At 39.2% G+C, this 15,526-nt stretch overlaps 1 protein-coding gene across 2 annotated transcripts in view; it reads right to left on the reverse strand.

Annotated features, from left to right (window-relative positions):
- The window catches only part of Ralgapa2 (Ral GTPase activating protein catalytic alpha subunit 2), a 269,644-nt gene that overhangs the window by 137,548 nt on the left and 116,570 nt on the right, over nt 1-15,526 (reverse strand). For both annotated transcript variants that reach the window (XM_029473906.1, XM_029473907.1), the window contains 3 exons: nt 13,446-13,639; nt 12,564-12,662; nt 12,185-12,340 (listed from right to left, as the gene is read on the reverse strand). In XM_029473906.1, coding sequence (XP_029329766.1) covers nt 12,185-12,340; nt 12,564-12,662; nt 13,446-13,639 — 449 coding nt within the window. The remainder of the gene's footprint in view (nt 1-12,184; nt 12,341-12,563; nt 12,663-13,445; nt 13,640-15,526) is intronic.

Consider the following 15,526-nt stretch of genomic DNA (forward strand, 5'->3'; position numbering starts at 1 on the left):
CCGGATGTCTAGGGCCCGAAAAGGGCACTGCCTCAAAGGCTGTGGCTTCTGCCTGTCCCACAAGCTGTCAGGTTCTGTGGTGCACACTCTCCCCTGTGCAGACTAGATTCCTATGTTTGGCAGAGTCCCGGAACCAAGACTGCTCCCGCAGATCCTGAGGCAAAGGGCTCCCAGGCCAGGCGGACACCTGTCCTCTGGCCTGGAGGGTGGCCGGAGGTCTGGGGCCCAAAAAGGGCGCTGCCTCAGAGGCTCTGTGGCTCCCGCCTGTCCCCGAAGCTGTCAGCTTCTGTGGTGCACACTCTCAGCTGTGCAGACTAAGTTCCTAAGTTCGGTGGAGTCCCGGAACCAAGATGGCTCCCCCAGATCCTGAGGCCAAGGCCTCCTGGGCCAGGCAGACACCTGTCCTCTGGCCGGGAGGGTGGCCGGATGTCTTGAGCCTGAAAAGGGAGCTGCCTCAGAGGCTCTGTGACTCCTGCCTGTCCCAGAAGCTGTCAGCTTCTGTGGTGCACACTCTCAGCTGTGCAGACTAAGTTCCTAAGTTCGGTGGAGTCCCGGAACCAAGATGGCTCCCGCTGATCCTGAGGCAAAGGGCTCCAGGGCTGGGCGGGGACCTGTCCTCTGGCCGGGAAGGTGGCCGGATCACCTGAAGTCTTAAGCCCCCGTGGCGGGTGTCGTGGGTAGCTGGTGGGTGTCAGCTGACTCTGCGCCCTAGCTACCCTGGTGCTGGTCAGACCGGAAGGAGCTTGTGCCCATACTCAGGCTGGTTTTCTGCTTCCCTAACTAATACAGTCTCAGGTCCTGTGCGATTGGTTTGGAGCAGACGCTGTGTTCCACTCACCAGAAGTCTTAAGCTCCCGTGGCGGGTGTCGTGGGTAGCTGGCAGGCGTCAGCCAACTCTGTGCCCTAGCTTCCCCGGTGCTGGTCCGCTATTTTCAATAAAAGAAAAAAAATCCTACTCATACTTAAATAAATTAATAAAATAAAATGAATAAACCCTAAAACGAAAGTCAAACTACCTGAAGACATCCTGCATAGACATTTAATAAGTCACTCACCTCCTCCCTGCTTTCAGCAATGACTTTTCGAGACAGGAGACTGCTACATGTGGCTGGGTGACAGCAGGCCAGAGCGCAAAGCTCCTGCATAGGAACAAACGTACCATGGGGACCAAGGATGGACCAACTAGATGACATATGGCACTAGGTCATGACAAAATGACCACGCCGCATGTGCTCAACAACATTCCAGCATGAGTTAACAGTGGCAGGTGCTTTACTGCTATGTCTCCTTACTGGAAGGGTCTCTTTTGCTCAGATTTTTCTAGCCCACAAATACCTACCAGAGAATATTTTTCCATGAGAGAACAAAAGGAAAACTGTTGTTTATTGTTTCTTTAGAAAACAATGTTCTCTCTAAGATGTGTTCCAGTAAATAGCATTTATAGCTGAACAATCTGTAATTACCACACCACCGCTTACTGCTAGACAGTAAAAAGAAATCAGGGGAACTAAAAAGAGGTTGTTCCATACAAGGAGAGCACAAGCACATTCTCACAGAAAGAAAGCCTGCCACTTACCATGCTTGCGTGTATCCAAACATATCCTTGTGGATTCTAAAGCTTGGTCGTGTTTAAAGCAAACAACCTTTGCCCTGCAGATGGGAGCTTAGGTATCCTCTCTTCTCTAATAGAACTTTAGCATACTATAATACTTCTAGAAGCCATCCTTTTGGCATGCCTCTGCCCAGCGAAAAAAACATGAATTCTCCTAAAAATCTCCAGAGTTCTAGATGAGAAAGACAGTCTTGTAGGTAGATGAACTACACCCCAAGCCTCAGGAGAATAGGCTGCAGTAACAGCACAGGTGACAACGCAGGACAACACGCCCTTTGATGACAGGAGTCACAGAGAGCCACTGGGAACCCATTTCACTGTGGAAAAAGAGCCACAGAGCTGCTTACTCAATGATACAGTCACTTATGGATGAGGCCAGAGCACAAGCCATGGCTGAATATTCCCTTTCCTGACAGCAGCACAAGAAGGTGCCTGGCATCCCCGTGGAGCTAGAGATGTTTACACACTCAGGATCACTCACTTGTCATATGTGAATAGAAAATTGCTTCAGTAGTTACGAAGATAACTCAGTAGGGAAGAGTGCTTCCTGCAATCATGAGGATGTGAGCTCAGCTCCCCATAACCCTTGTAAAACTGGCCACACAAACCTGTAATCCCAGCATTGGTTCACTGGGGTTTGCTCATGAGCCAGCAGAGGTGGCAAGCTCTAGGTTCAGTGAGAGGCTCTGTCTCAAGGTAATAAAGTATAGATGGGCAGAGTGGGATACTCCTTGTGTGTGTATGCACATACACACACATGCACAAACACAGACCCAGGTAAGTCAGAATTTCCCTACAAATCTCAGCTCACAAAGATTACTTACTCTTCAATACAGCACTGCCTTGGCTTTTTAAGGAAGCAGCTATCTATATATCCATGACAACACTCCTCCAAGCAAGCTATCCTCTTAGCCATCCTTCCTCTCAGGAGTGTGGCAAGGCCTTGGGTAGGGAAGGAAGTGGCTTCCAGTTCTGAACTAGGACCCTAGGACCTTGAACTTTCCAGCTTCAGGTCACAAACTGTGCTTCTAGGCAAAATCTACCTCAAATAATTTGCATGTTCACATGAATTATTCAGAAAATTAATTTTCACTTCTTAAATTGACTTTAAACAGAAAGCAATTAATCTAGTTAAGTTGCACTATGAAAATTCTTGAAAAACAAAACAAATAAAACAAAACAAAAAAGCCACTGGCAACTTTCTTATAATCAACATTAAACATTTGCCTCTCAATCTCTTTGGTAAATTTTTCTGTGTTTTAATCTCCTGGTTAAGTGGAGGAGGCTGGTCTGATGTATTCTTTGGGATTGCTAAGCTTTGTCATTGTGCTGCCTAGCTCTTCTCCCAGCTCAGTGCCAGCTTCAGCACTTTTGATATTCTGCACCACAGAGTCTTCTACATTTTAGATGCCAATGGACCTCTGTCCCAGCTGTAACAACAAAAAATGTCTTTAGATATTGCCAAAGATCTCCTGGGGAACAGCCTGTCCCCAAGCCCCATGCCCAGAGTCAGTTATAGGATGAAAAGCTGACTAGCCCATCACAAAACACAGTTAAAGCCTAATCTAAGTCTGGAAGTGGAAGAAGCCAGCTTCGCAGGTGGTGAGGTGAGGTTGCTTTGGTTACCCACTCAGCCCTCACAGTGACTGTGGATGGGGTTGGGACAAAGAAAAGTTTCCAGTTTTCCATTTCTACCATCTATCACATTTACATTTACTCTGTCTGGGAAAAGACAAGAAACACTCTAAAGACTCCATTACGGAAGGTTCTGGTGGCTTGATCCTTGGGAAAGGCTATAGTAAATAAAATACACTTCTAAAAACAGACTTTGGAGAAGAAAAACACATCACCTACTATGTCCTGTTGAATACATAAAAGATTTATGATGGAATATGCATGTTTTCTATTCTTCATTGATTGCATTTACTTAAAAGAGAAGTTTTATACCCTAAATCCAATGAGGTAAATCAAATGTTTTGTTAGTTTCTGGCCTCTCAGGTACATTTGTTGCTCTCCAGAACAGTCTCCTATGCTATCATCTTACACATTTTAAAGCCATGAAACAAGTTCGCTGCCCACATGGGAAGCCTCATAACTGAAACCTCTGCTGTCTGTCACTGTCAACATATTTCCACTCTCCTTATTGAGGTATAAGTGGGCTTGGCAGATTAACAAAAATAATTATTGGTTATATAGCTATAAAATGAAAGAAAAACCCTTCTATCCAATTGTTTCCTGCAGTCACCCATCCGAAGTCTCTATGACTGGATAGCTGAGTGAAGTCTAATGAAATTTATTTTTCTTGAAAAAGTTTAATAGCTCTATAGCTGGTACTTTTTCATAAAACTTGAGAGATACTTGGAAAGCCCTAGACACTACAAGGTGGTGTCCATTTACCATTCTGACTTAGGTACATATATACAGTGAGAGGAACACGTACCACCTATCCTTATAACTATTAGTTTTTCATCAATCCTTGCTAAAACATAAAAGTTTTGCATATTCCTGAAGTAAACCCTTGTGTTGGGTAAATTAATCTGAATCAAGTGAATTTAAATGAATGCAATTATATTTTTAAAGAGATTAAATGTTTTGAGTGTCAGATTATTTTTAAAAATACATAGTAACAAAACTAAGAAAAAAAATCAAAAACCTTTAGATATTCTATTGCAATAACAAAGTAAATTTATAATTACATACCAATTGTTTTAAGTCCAACAGGGTTAAAAAATGTGTATTTTTAGGTATAGAAAATGTCCCTGGAAATATTTTCCATAAATCTCTAATTTCTAGTAGGAAAGAATTCTTTGGGAACACACATGTGCCTCCTGCTATGGCATCTGAGGTAAAGGAAGGTAGAGGCATGAATTGTCTAAATGCTTAACACTGAACCATATGTATGATTAAGCATCAGCCTTCCCTCTTTTCCTCAACTCATAGCACCCTTCAGAACTGCACTTGACTTTGAGAAGCAATGGGAACACTGTCTGTGTGTTCTTCTACCTTTGTCAGAATACTTTCTGTCCAATACAGTACCTTACCTGTTCACCAATATTTCATATACACAAAACATATATATGTATGTATACACACACACACACACACACACACACACACAATCTATGTCTCAGTCATCACTAACCCTTGTTAACTTGTTCCTGTGCTATTATAATTCCCTTTTTGTTCTTGCTATCATCATTCTCTCATGGTTATAATTTATCCCAAATAACCACTGTGGTGTAAGGTCCTTCAACGGTTCTCTCTCTCTCTCTCTCTAAACTCATGTTGAATATTTTGCTTCAAAACCACTGAAAGCCCTCCATTATCTGTGGGATGAAAACTACTCAGTGACTGGAAGATTGAGCAGTAAGCTATGCAAGCAAGGTTCAAGGGTCATGCCTGCATGGTCTATACGTGGCCCTTCTGACGATCCAGACAGTCAGAGGCTCTTTACAGTGCTACCCTGCTTACTCATGTTCATGTGTTATTTCATCCATAATTATCTGGCACTAAGTCAAAGTTGCTCTCTGGTCCTTGGGCATTTCCTGAGTCCTGTGACATGCAAACCCCCATCCTGCATCTTGTCTTGTAAATCCTGCTACTCTTTAAACCCTCCCAAGTCCTGCCAAGTCCAATCTCTTCATTTGCCAACCAATTTAGCTACAAGAACATTTGACACCCAAATACCAGTTATTTGGTTCTTTGTTCAAATTAATGGATATTACAGATACTCACTTATGCATTTCATACCTTCAAAACTCAATACTTACCAATGATGAGAAAAAAATATCCAATGTAAAACAGTTCTTGAATAAACAATAACAACAACAAAAGAAAGGATGGTATGACTCTAATAAAAAAATGTTTAAAAGTAACTAGAAAATACAAGAATGCTCAAGGATCTTAGAGTCTTCTAGTATACCTCATCCATGAGCACTCCCATTCAGGTAGTACCCTACGGCTAGTGAGAAGCAAAACTGAGTGCTGTTCTCAGGTCTCATAGGTATCAACTTGAGGCTTGTCATCTATAAAGGCTGCATATTAAAGCCATCTTGAAGTCATATCCTGAAGCATGGAGATACAAGATCCATTGTTACAACAGGAATAGATTCAGATTAGTCCTTTCCCCCTCATAGTACAAAACTATGGCTTTAAAAATTCTTTTTAAAATGGAACAATCACACATCTGATTAATATTAACAAATTTAGGGTAAAATTTATAATTGTATTTTCTTAGTCCACATAGATAGCATATTCAAATTATATAAAATATATAATTATAAAATGTGAGAAATTTAGAACATGATAAATATTTTCTGTCCAGCCGTTTTGAAATTACGACAATTGTGAATAGTTTTACGGGTTTTATTACTTCATCCCTGAAGTCTAATTCCTCTACACCATTCAGAATCCCCAGGTTCTCTGGTAGAAACCATGGTGGAACTATCATCTGTCCTGGTTTTTATTTTTTCCCTGAGAGATTAGAAATCTGGAAAATTGTTTAATCTCTCATTCATGGAAAAGCTATAAAAGAAAAAGTGGCTATTCTCTGTAAATCAGTAATGTTCCTGTGTCATGAGCCAGTGGTACTGTGTGGAAAAAATTGGGATACAATTTTGAGTTGGGATTGTAATGACCAAAAAATAGGTCAAAATAAAAATCACTACTTTCCAAAAAAAAAAAAAAATTCTTTTAAAACGAAACTTCTATAGCGTGAGGTCTTATACTGTGAACATCAAGATTATACACTAGGTGTCATATAAATGTCTAAATGCAAAGTGTGTACTCTACTGTGCCAGCACTGAATTAAAATTCCGAGTCAAGATTTCTGTAAAAATAGCTTACCATACAAAATCAGCATGGCAGAGAAGTAATGAAATTATTCCCTTTGATATGAGACAAACAAGACAAGTAAATATAAGTCTCTGCCTTCCACTGGGTTTGCTATGATAATTCTTTTTCCATAAGTGAATACTCATATCAGTTTAGCTTTAACTATGCTGAAGAACTTATACATAGCTAGCACACAAAGTTCTAGTTATAAGGGTAAATTTCTAGCAAAGAGCAGTTCTTTGTTTGAGAAAAGGTGATGCAATGATTACATATCACTGCATGATGCAGGCTGTCTGAGGTTATTAGAAGAGCCAGGTATGGCCAATTTACAAGGATCACCCCTGCACCTTGCTTTCATAGCTCACCCGTGAGTCTTACACTCACTGAGGAGACCCTGGGGATCTCTTTACAACCGACTGTTTATTATTATATTATTCCATCATATATCTCTTGAGAGGAGGCTGTAACATCCGTTAAGAAAAAGCATAAACTTATTTTGATTTCTAAGATAGAATAATCCTCTATATATAGTACCTAAAATTATATATATTTTTAATGTTGGTATAGTTAAAAAGTACACTCAAAGAGCAAGTTAAAATATTCTTAAAACAAGCGACATATTATTGGCTACAAAATAAGTGACTAAAGTTAAAAGAGAAAAACCCCAGTTGGGTAAGTTAATGTGGCAGATGTATGTAGGAGATGAACTGAACTGTTGTTGATCCTGCATTTCCAGGACTCAGCAGCACTATGGAGCAGAGTTGTAGATTATGCCAGAATCTTACATGTAGACAACACAATCTGTTTTGCAGAGCGTTTGAGGACAATTGACAGCAGTGTCAGCTGGCTTACAGAATTTCCAGAAGTGTCAAAGAAGTCTCAGCAGTGAAGGAAAAGATAGCAGACACACACAGCTACACTCTAAGCTGAGAAGGCTGGCACTAGCAGAGATCCTGCTGTTTGCAGTGATGCTAGTGTCTGGGCAGAACTTCCAAAGATTGGAGGGCCCAGCTCCTTCAAGATGCTGTCCCACTATTCCCCATGTCTTTCAAATACTATGCCAAACTAGTTGCAAGGAGTCTGGCTCATTCAAAGTTCAGCCTTCTAGCATCTATCACTGACTTAGGTGAAAAGCAAGTAGGACCATAGGTCCACAAGACATTCCTGGATCATGAGTATAAAGAGCAAAGTAATCACTACTTATGTCTGACCCACAACACAGGGAGTAGACATTTCTCCACTTGTATGTTTTTCAGTCAGATCATTATATTAAAATGTAAGATGGCAGATGGGTAATGAAACAAACACAGCACTCAATTATTGGAAAAATGAAATACATGAGGTGCTTGGAGCTACTGCACTAATTGCCCTCAATCTTCACATAAGGACTCAGACTTACTAAAGGAAGTAAAACTCTATAATTATGCTCCTCTTATGCTATGGAACCAGGGCCTGGTGAGGCCAAATGACTTGGCTAAGACATGAAGGCCAAGATGAAAACTCAGCCCTCCTGAAGGCTCTTTACAGTTACACTTTATCATATTCATCAAAAATTATGCTGATATGATTCAAATTTGTATGTTAATGATTACTGTAGAGCAGAACTATATGCATTCTTCACCTGCGGAAAGCTTCATGCTGGTTTTTTTTTTTTCTGCCTTAGAAAATATGATAATATAACATTACAGACTACAATGACAAAGATCCACATTTCCCGAAATTTCTATATGCAAATTTGTAACAATAACTTTGTATTACTGTAAGTTTTGCATTTAAAAGAGAACTTAACTTTGATGTATAACAGACAAATTAAATTACATTAAGACGGTAAATCTGTAAGTCATTGTTAAAAAATAGTTTACTTATTTTAAGAAAAGAAAACTTTCCAGTCTTTGATATATGTTCTTACAAACATGAAAATAAAATTCCTTTCCTCAACTGTCCTTTTCCATTTCACACGTATTGATCTTTCCATATGTTTTAAATAATCATGAAATTAATAGGAAATGTTTTTAATAAATCCAAATCATAGTTCCTTTCATGTCAAAATATTTTGGGGAAGACTAAGGTGAAAAAGCTGCTTAAGCATTAGGACAAACTGAGAGCAACCAAGAAGAGCTTTAGAAGAGAAGTGGGAAAGGGACAGCAACTGGGAAGGTAGCTGCGGGTCAGAGGGGACGCTGAGAGGACTATGAAGTGGAAAGAATGTGGCCCAGCAAAACCGAACAAGGGAGGAATGAGATCAAGGAGTGTTTGACTAACAAGTTAGCTGTCCGTCAATGGAAAAGACATGCCCAGTGGGTCCATAAAGCTTTTCTGTGAATTCTAACATCCTTTTGAATACATGGCATTTGGCAAAAATTCTCAAGATGTTTTGTGCTTTCATTATCCATAAAATAGGGCAGATATTATGTGTGGAGAAGAATGAGTGGGGCACCACACTGTTCCTGGTACAGGGGCTGGCACTAGGAGACAGGAACATGCTTCACCTCCACCTCACCCCAATATTCCAGGCACAGTGCTGCTGGGCTGGAGAGGCAACAGGAAGATCCTTCATGGCTTTGAACCAGTGACAAGATAACTAGCGCTGAAAAAAAAATCCAGGACTAGGCATGGTGGTACAGGTCTTTAATCCCATCATTTGGGAGGCAGGCAGTTCTCAATGAATTTGAGGCCAGCATAATCTATATAGTGAACCAAGGCTACATTGAGAGCTTGTCTAAAAAAACTAGGGTGTAGGTGGGGAATCTTTATCATGGAAAACCCCTCCATTTTATGGATTTTTTTTTTTTTTTTACAATCATGCACATTACAAACACACACTACATCACAGTGAGAGAGAAAAGGCTATCTGAGAAGGCCATTATGCTGCCTATTAAATAAGTTAGTGATGTAACTAATACTATTTACAAATGTTGTTTTAGAAGTACTACATTTGGCATTCTGGCTATTTGGCTTACATAACAAATTTAGTATCGTATTAGATGCAGTCATGCTTTTTACATGATTGTACACAAGACCATATATATGGTCTTGTGTACCATATATATGGTCTATATAATATATATATATATATATATATATATATATATAGAGAGAGAGAGAGAGAGAGAGAGAGAGAGGATAATTTTTGCATTTGAGTCTCAGGTACATTTGAAAAGATATCTAATGTCTGAGCACTTGTTTGCATCTCAGCATCTCACTGAGCACTGTGGCTACAACCCCAATTCTATCAGATTTAGGAGAAGCATTTGGTAAACCACCATGCTGCACACACACTGTCACAGGGTTCTGGCTCTTCTGGCCGGTTTGAACTATTTAACTGAGTTGAGCAGACAAGTGTGCCATCCAGAGGCCAAAGGAGAAAACACATCTTGTGTTTTCTCTGTAAAATAAAACTAGTAAAGGTTAAATTAAAATACTAATATTTTAACCTAACTGTTGCATTTAATTATTCATGTAACACATTATTTATAGATTATGTATTTAATTTAAATAGCAAACTTAGTATTTGCTATTATTTCTTGTTAAAGCCAAGGATAGTCTCTAGACTTCTCCCTTTGCATAAACAAATCCTTTTCATGCCACAATAGATGGAAGTGTGGTTCTTTGCAACTCTCACAGAATAGAAACAAGCCTTGACATGGTACTAGCCACAGGTGCACGGCTTACCAATTACAAAATTGAATTTAACTGTATTCTCTGTAGCAAATGTTTTCTTTTCTTTTTATAATGAATATAGCGTGTGTTTCCAGAAGTACATATAACTTCTAAAACAACCACCATGATCTACTTAAGACATGTGGGCCAAAAGTTAAACTAATTAACCAGAGACATTTCTTACTTAACTAAGAAAGGTTTCTTTCATTAGAAGGACTCTGGGTAAATTTCTTCTGGCAAAGAAATAAAGTTCACTTTAGGGTAATTCTGTTTGGCAGACAGTTGGGGCTTCTAAAATATATAGTAATAATTGTAAGGTTAAAGTAAAATAGTTAATTCTATTAAAGCCACATAAAAATCCAGACTCCTAGTGGTGCACACAATAGGGTGATTATAGACGAGAGATGTATGATATCCCCATTCTGCCCTAATGTCTGCACTGATGGGCCTCCTGCTGCCATTGTGCTGTCTACAAGACAACTGTCTTCCTTTAACTGAAAACATGATGTACATTGAAACGTGAAGACAATTTTAAGTATATAATCTCAACACCTTTCCTGAATAAAATGTTTTCAAACAATTCATAAAGACATAGTCATGCTACTTTGAGTACTTCCTGCTTCACTCCTCCACTTCACACCAACACACCTTCACACAGAGCATGATTTCAAACTCAGCTCTTACACAACTTCCTAAAAAACCCATTCTAGGACTACTACTTTGTGCTGATTTCAGTTCTGTTGTTGTTATTCTTGTTATTCTTGTTATTGTTGTTGCTGTTATATCAGAAAATTCTACAGTTGACCATTATTTCCAAATCATATATTTTCCATGAAGAATCTTTATCAAAATACTATTTTAACATAGAGCACTGTTAAGTCAACCTTCCTACTGTGGTGCCTATACTGAGGGAGCTCACTACTATCTTTGGAGTTGATTCTCTTTCCTGTTTCTACCCATTAATCTTCTAGGTGTCATCATTTCTGTAGGAGGTGCTTCTACCTGCAGGGTCAGCTGGGAATAGTTAAGCAGAGAATACAAGTGACTGTACACAATATCCCTACTTAGACATCTACTGAAATAAGTGAATGAAGCTGTGGGTCCAATCCCAGATGCTGTTATCACTGTCTTCCAATGCTGTTTAGAGCAAACATGACAAGAACAACTCACTGGGACAGTATGGTAATGGCTAAAACAAAGCTCAATGATTACAGCTCAAAGCTTGTACTTGGGAACCACAGAATATGGTGACCACTTCTCCAGCATGGGAAAAACAGAAGTATATTTTAAAGAAAAAGAAATAAATAAATGCCAAGCTTTCTCCTAAATCTATGACCTACATTTAATCCCCAGGCCTCATGTGACTGCTGCAAGTTGCCATCTGACCTCCATACTTGAGCTGTGGCACACAATGCCCACAGCCCCACATATGAAAGGAAGGAAGGGAGGGAGAGAGGGAGAAGATAATAATAGCATTTTTCAAAAGTCCATATGCCTATCTGGATCACTCTTCCTGTCCTCACAAGTGATAGGGGACTTCCCAAGGGAGGCAGGACAAATAATGGCCACATCCTATAATCCTAAATCCAGGATCTACAAAGGGGACTGTAGCTTTGTGAAGGCCTTGAACCTTTTTGTTCCTACTTAACCAAATGTCTACTTCTTTGGAAGAAATAAAAGTAACGCCACATCAAGAACTACCAAAACCCTTAGTTCATAGGAAAACTGTACCTCATAAAAAGAATCCAACTACTAAAACATGAATCTCCAAATATTTCTAAATAGACCAGAACCACAGAGAAAAAGTATCTGAGATGGTATTTTCAAGTTGACAATAGAGGCAGAGACTGGATGATATGGGTTGTAAAATAAAGTTCAGATTTAGTGCATGCAGAGATGGTGAGGGGAAGAAGCAGGAATGGGAGAAGCCCTGGTCAGACTTTTGAAGACCAATGTGTGAAAGTGGAAACTACTGAGGATCTAAGCATTTCTGGTATATTTTCAGAAGCCTTGGTACATATAAAGTGTGACAAGCAGTTTCCCATTATGGCACACCATGATAAAGGAATCACAGGATACCTGGTCCTCGCTGGTTAATCCCAGGTGCATCACAAGGTAAAAATGCACCAGGAAGTCAGAGTTTGGCAGAACATCCTGGCGTCTGGTCATCATGGCACAGATCAGTTTGTAAGCTTGCAGTTTGCCTTCTTTGTATTCATTTGGCAGAGTTGTAGCCTGCCAAGGAGATGATGTTTCCAGATTAAATCAAGTCCAGATGCAGAGCATTTCAACATTTCATTTACTTCTCAGTTTTCCTGAAGAGTTGTTTAGAGATGTGGGATGCGCTGGCTGTAGTAAGACCCAGCCTGTCTTCAAAACATGCAGTCTTGGGCAATTAGAGTTTTTAAACTCAATTTCAGAAGGGAAGAGGAAATTGCAATAAAGAATAAACACTTGCCTTAAATAGCCATGATGCAAACATTCTGAGTGGTGGGATCAAGAGAGGAGGAGATGGAGACGACTGGTTATCCAGGCTTATTGCTAAATTATCTCGTATCTAATTCAAAAGAGAATTAGGCAAGGTAACATTCTACTGTTACAACAATATAGCAGTATTGTCTTGTACAGCTAAGAAACTACTCCCATTTTTTATACAAGGAATAAGAAATGTGTAGTATTTACAGATTTTTCTTTTATTATGAGAATTCTTGTCCTTTTAAGTTGTGTTTTGCTTACTACATGTAGTTGAAACTCTAAACACAAAAGAATGGAATTGTTCTTCTAATGTGTGAATACCTAGAGAGATTCTGAACCCCGGGGTGGTAAGAAATGATTTCATAAATTATGCTATATGAATATAGGTCATGTTTTGAAAAAATATTTAATAATGGAAAATATATTTAGTATAAAAATAAAAGTCGGGATGAAATCTGTATCTGTTCTAAGAGTAAACTCTTAGTTTTGTAAAATGTTTTTATCTATGGAAATAAATATATTTTCATATCAATACTGGTTATCCTATAAAATGGATATATAAGTATCTTCTTGCTTTTCTATTTCCCAACTTTTTACAATCAAAATAATATCACTTTACTAAAATGAATAATGAGACCATATAGTATCCTATTTTACTATTTTCTACTAACATACATTTGGACTAAATAACTCTCAGGCATTTAGTAAAGCATTAAAACCTCAGATGCTATGATTTATTCTTGAGCAATCAAATATACTTCTTCTAAATGTCTAATTTGCATTTCAGAAATGGTCAATAGTTTATATCTTAAATGATTCAAGCTAACTTTTCTGGATTAGTATAAAAGGTAACATCAGAACACACCTTGGCCAGTTTGTACCACAGTTCATAGAGATAGCCAAAAACTTTGGCATGGATCTTCGGCGACTGGATGTTATTCACATCTCCAAGGATTCCCAAGACTCTTCGCCATAACACAGCAGCGGAGTCTGGGTGCCAACCAGTGAGGTTTCCTCCAGCAATAATGCTACAGTCGTCTGCAAGGCATTCTCTGCTGTCTGTGGAGAAAGTGTCAACATGATCTTGACTTAATCATCATAGTATTTTTAAAGCATTATTGCAAATTACCTGTACTTAAATTTTATGAATTCTTGGTAAAGAAATTAAGATTAAAAAATTATTTAGAATTTGATGGAACAGAAAAAGATAATCTGTTAAGGTCAAACACTTGATTCTTTCAAATTGAATGCCCAACAAGAAATGATATACAACTGGGGTGATCATGTGAAGATTTTATGAAGCAGGCAAGATGAGGGAGATTCTAAATACGATGAGTACCATGATAGCAGGTGGCCCAGAGTCTTAGGGTACAGAGACATCTGTGTTGGTTTGGGTAGTTTACTGAGCATAGACTTTGCATACTAAGAAGTTTCACCCCCTTTAGGTCTAAGGAATACATGCAGCCATGTAACAGTCACCATTTATCCCCAATAACCACAACAGTGTTCACTTCCATCTGTCTGAGGAACAACCCTTTCAGTTAGCCCCATTCCTCATCCTAAGCACTTTATAAGCACTGCTTTGTGTTCTAACCCTTTCAGGTCTGCCTCTTCTAGTATCTCATTTAAATGGAATTCTAGTAATCAGCCTTTCTGCCTGGTTTCTTTTACTTCGAGGAACACACTTGAGATTCTTCCATAAGATTGTGTACATTAGGAGTCTGTTCCTCTGATTGCTGATTAACATTCCATTTTGAGATATATCAAAGTTCATCTTTTCTTCTGATGAAGATTAGGTAAATTAGTTCCTATTTTGAGTAACAAGGAATAAAACTGCCAGGACCATTCACATGCATGTATTTGTGTGAACATATACTGACATTTCTCTTTGGTAAATAACTGGAGTGAGATCCTGTGTATCCTAAGTGCATGCTCAGTACATATTCCAGTGAAGAAGAGACTGAGTCCATTTTCTGAAGTGGCATTTCCATGAACCAACATAGGCAGCCTCACCCTGAGTGGAGCACAAAAGTGCCACTTGTTCCCCTCAGTAAAGGGTGGTATAATGTGATATTTTCATTTGCATTTCTCTAGTGAGTTAAATATATTAAGCATGCACTGCACTGGCATGTGGTTCATGCCTGGACAAAGTGAGTAGGTAGATTCTGTTGCAGTGTGGGTAGCTTATCAAAACCTGTGTGGGCAAAGGCCATAGGACAGAGGGACTGTGTTAGCAGTCCAAAGCCCAAGCACATCCTCTAACACACAGGCAATTCTGAAGTGGAATGTTTCATACTCTGAAACAAATGTCTTGTGAGATGGCTGTTGCTTTGGGGTGGCTAAAGGCTGAAGAAGACCAAACTGACCAACTCTTAAACTTCCTAAAACCATGAGCCTCTGGATTTCATTTCATTTGTCGTTACTTTTGGAATATGTGTGTGTGAAAGAAGCAGGTGGGATGTGGGTGTGTACATGAACCATGATAACAGGCAACCAGGAAACTCTCATGATGATCAATTTGCAGCAGTCAGTCCTCTCCTTCTACCTCATGGATCTTAGGAATCTAACTCAGATCTTCAGGCTTGGTAGCAAGAGCCTTTCCCTGTTAAGTACCTTTCCTTGCTGGCCCCTTAAATTGTTTTGATGGCTTTTATTGATATCTGTATTGGTGTGTGTGCATATGACATGCCATGAAGTGAAGATGTCAGAGGATAACATTTGGAAATCAGTTTCCTCCTCTTATATACATAGGTCCTGGTGATCAAACACACATCATTAGACTTGGCAGGTGGTGTCATAACCCACTGAGCAATCTCGCCAGGGCATGGTATCCATCTGTCCATCTATCTATCTTCCTTCCTTTTTCTTTCTTTCTCTCTTTTTTTTTTTTTTTTTTTTTTTAAAAAAAAAAAGTAGTTTTTCTTGAGTGCCAGAAATGCATTTAAG

Source organism: Mus caroli, chromosome 2 (assembly GCF_900094665.2).
Source record: "Mus caroli chromosome 2, CAROLI_EIJ_v1.1, whole genome shotgun sequence".
Classification (NCBI taxonomy): domain Eukaryota; kingdom Metazoa; phylum Chordata; class Mammalia; order Rodentia; family Muridae; genus Mus; species Mus caroli.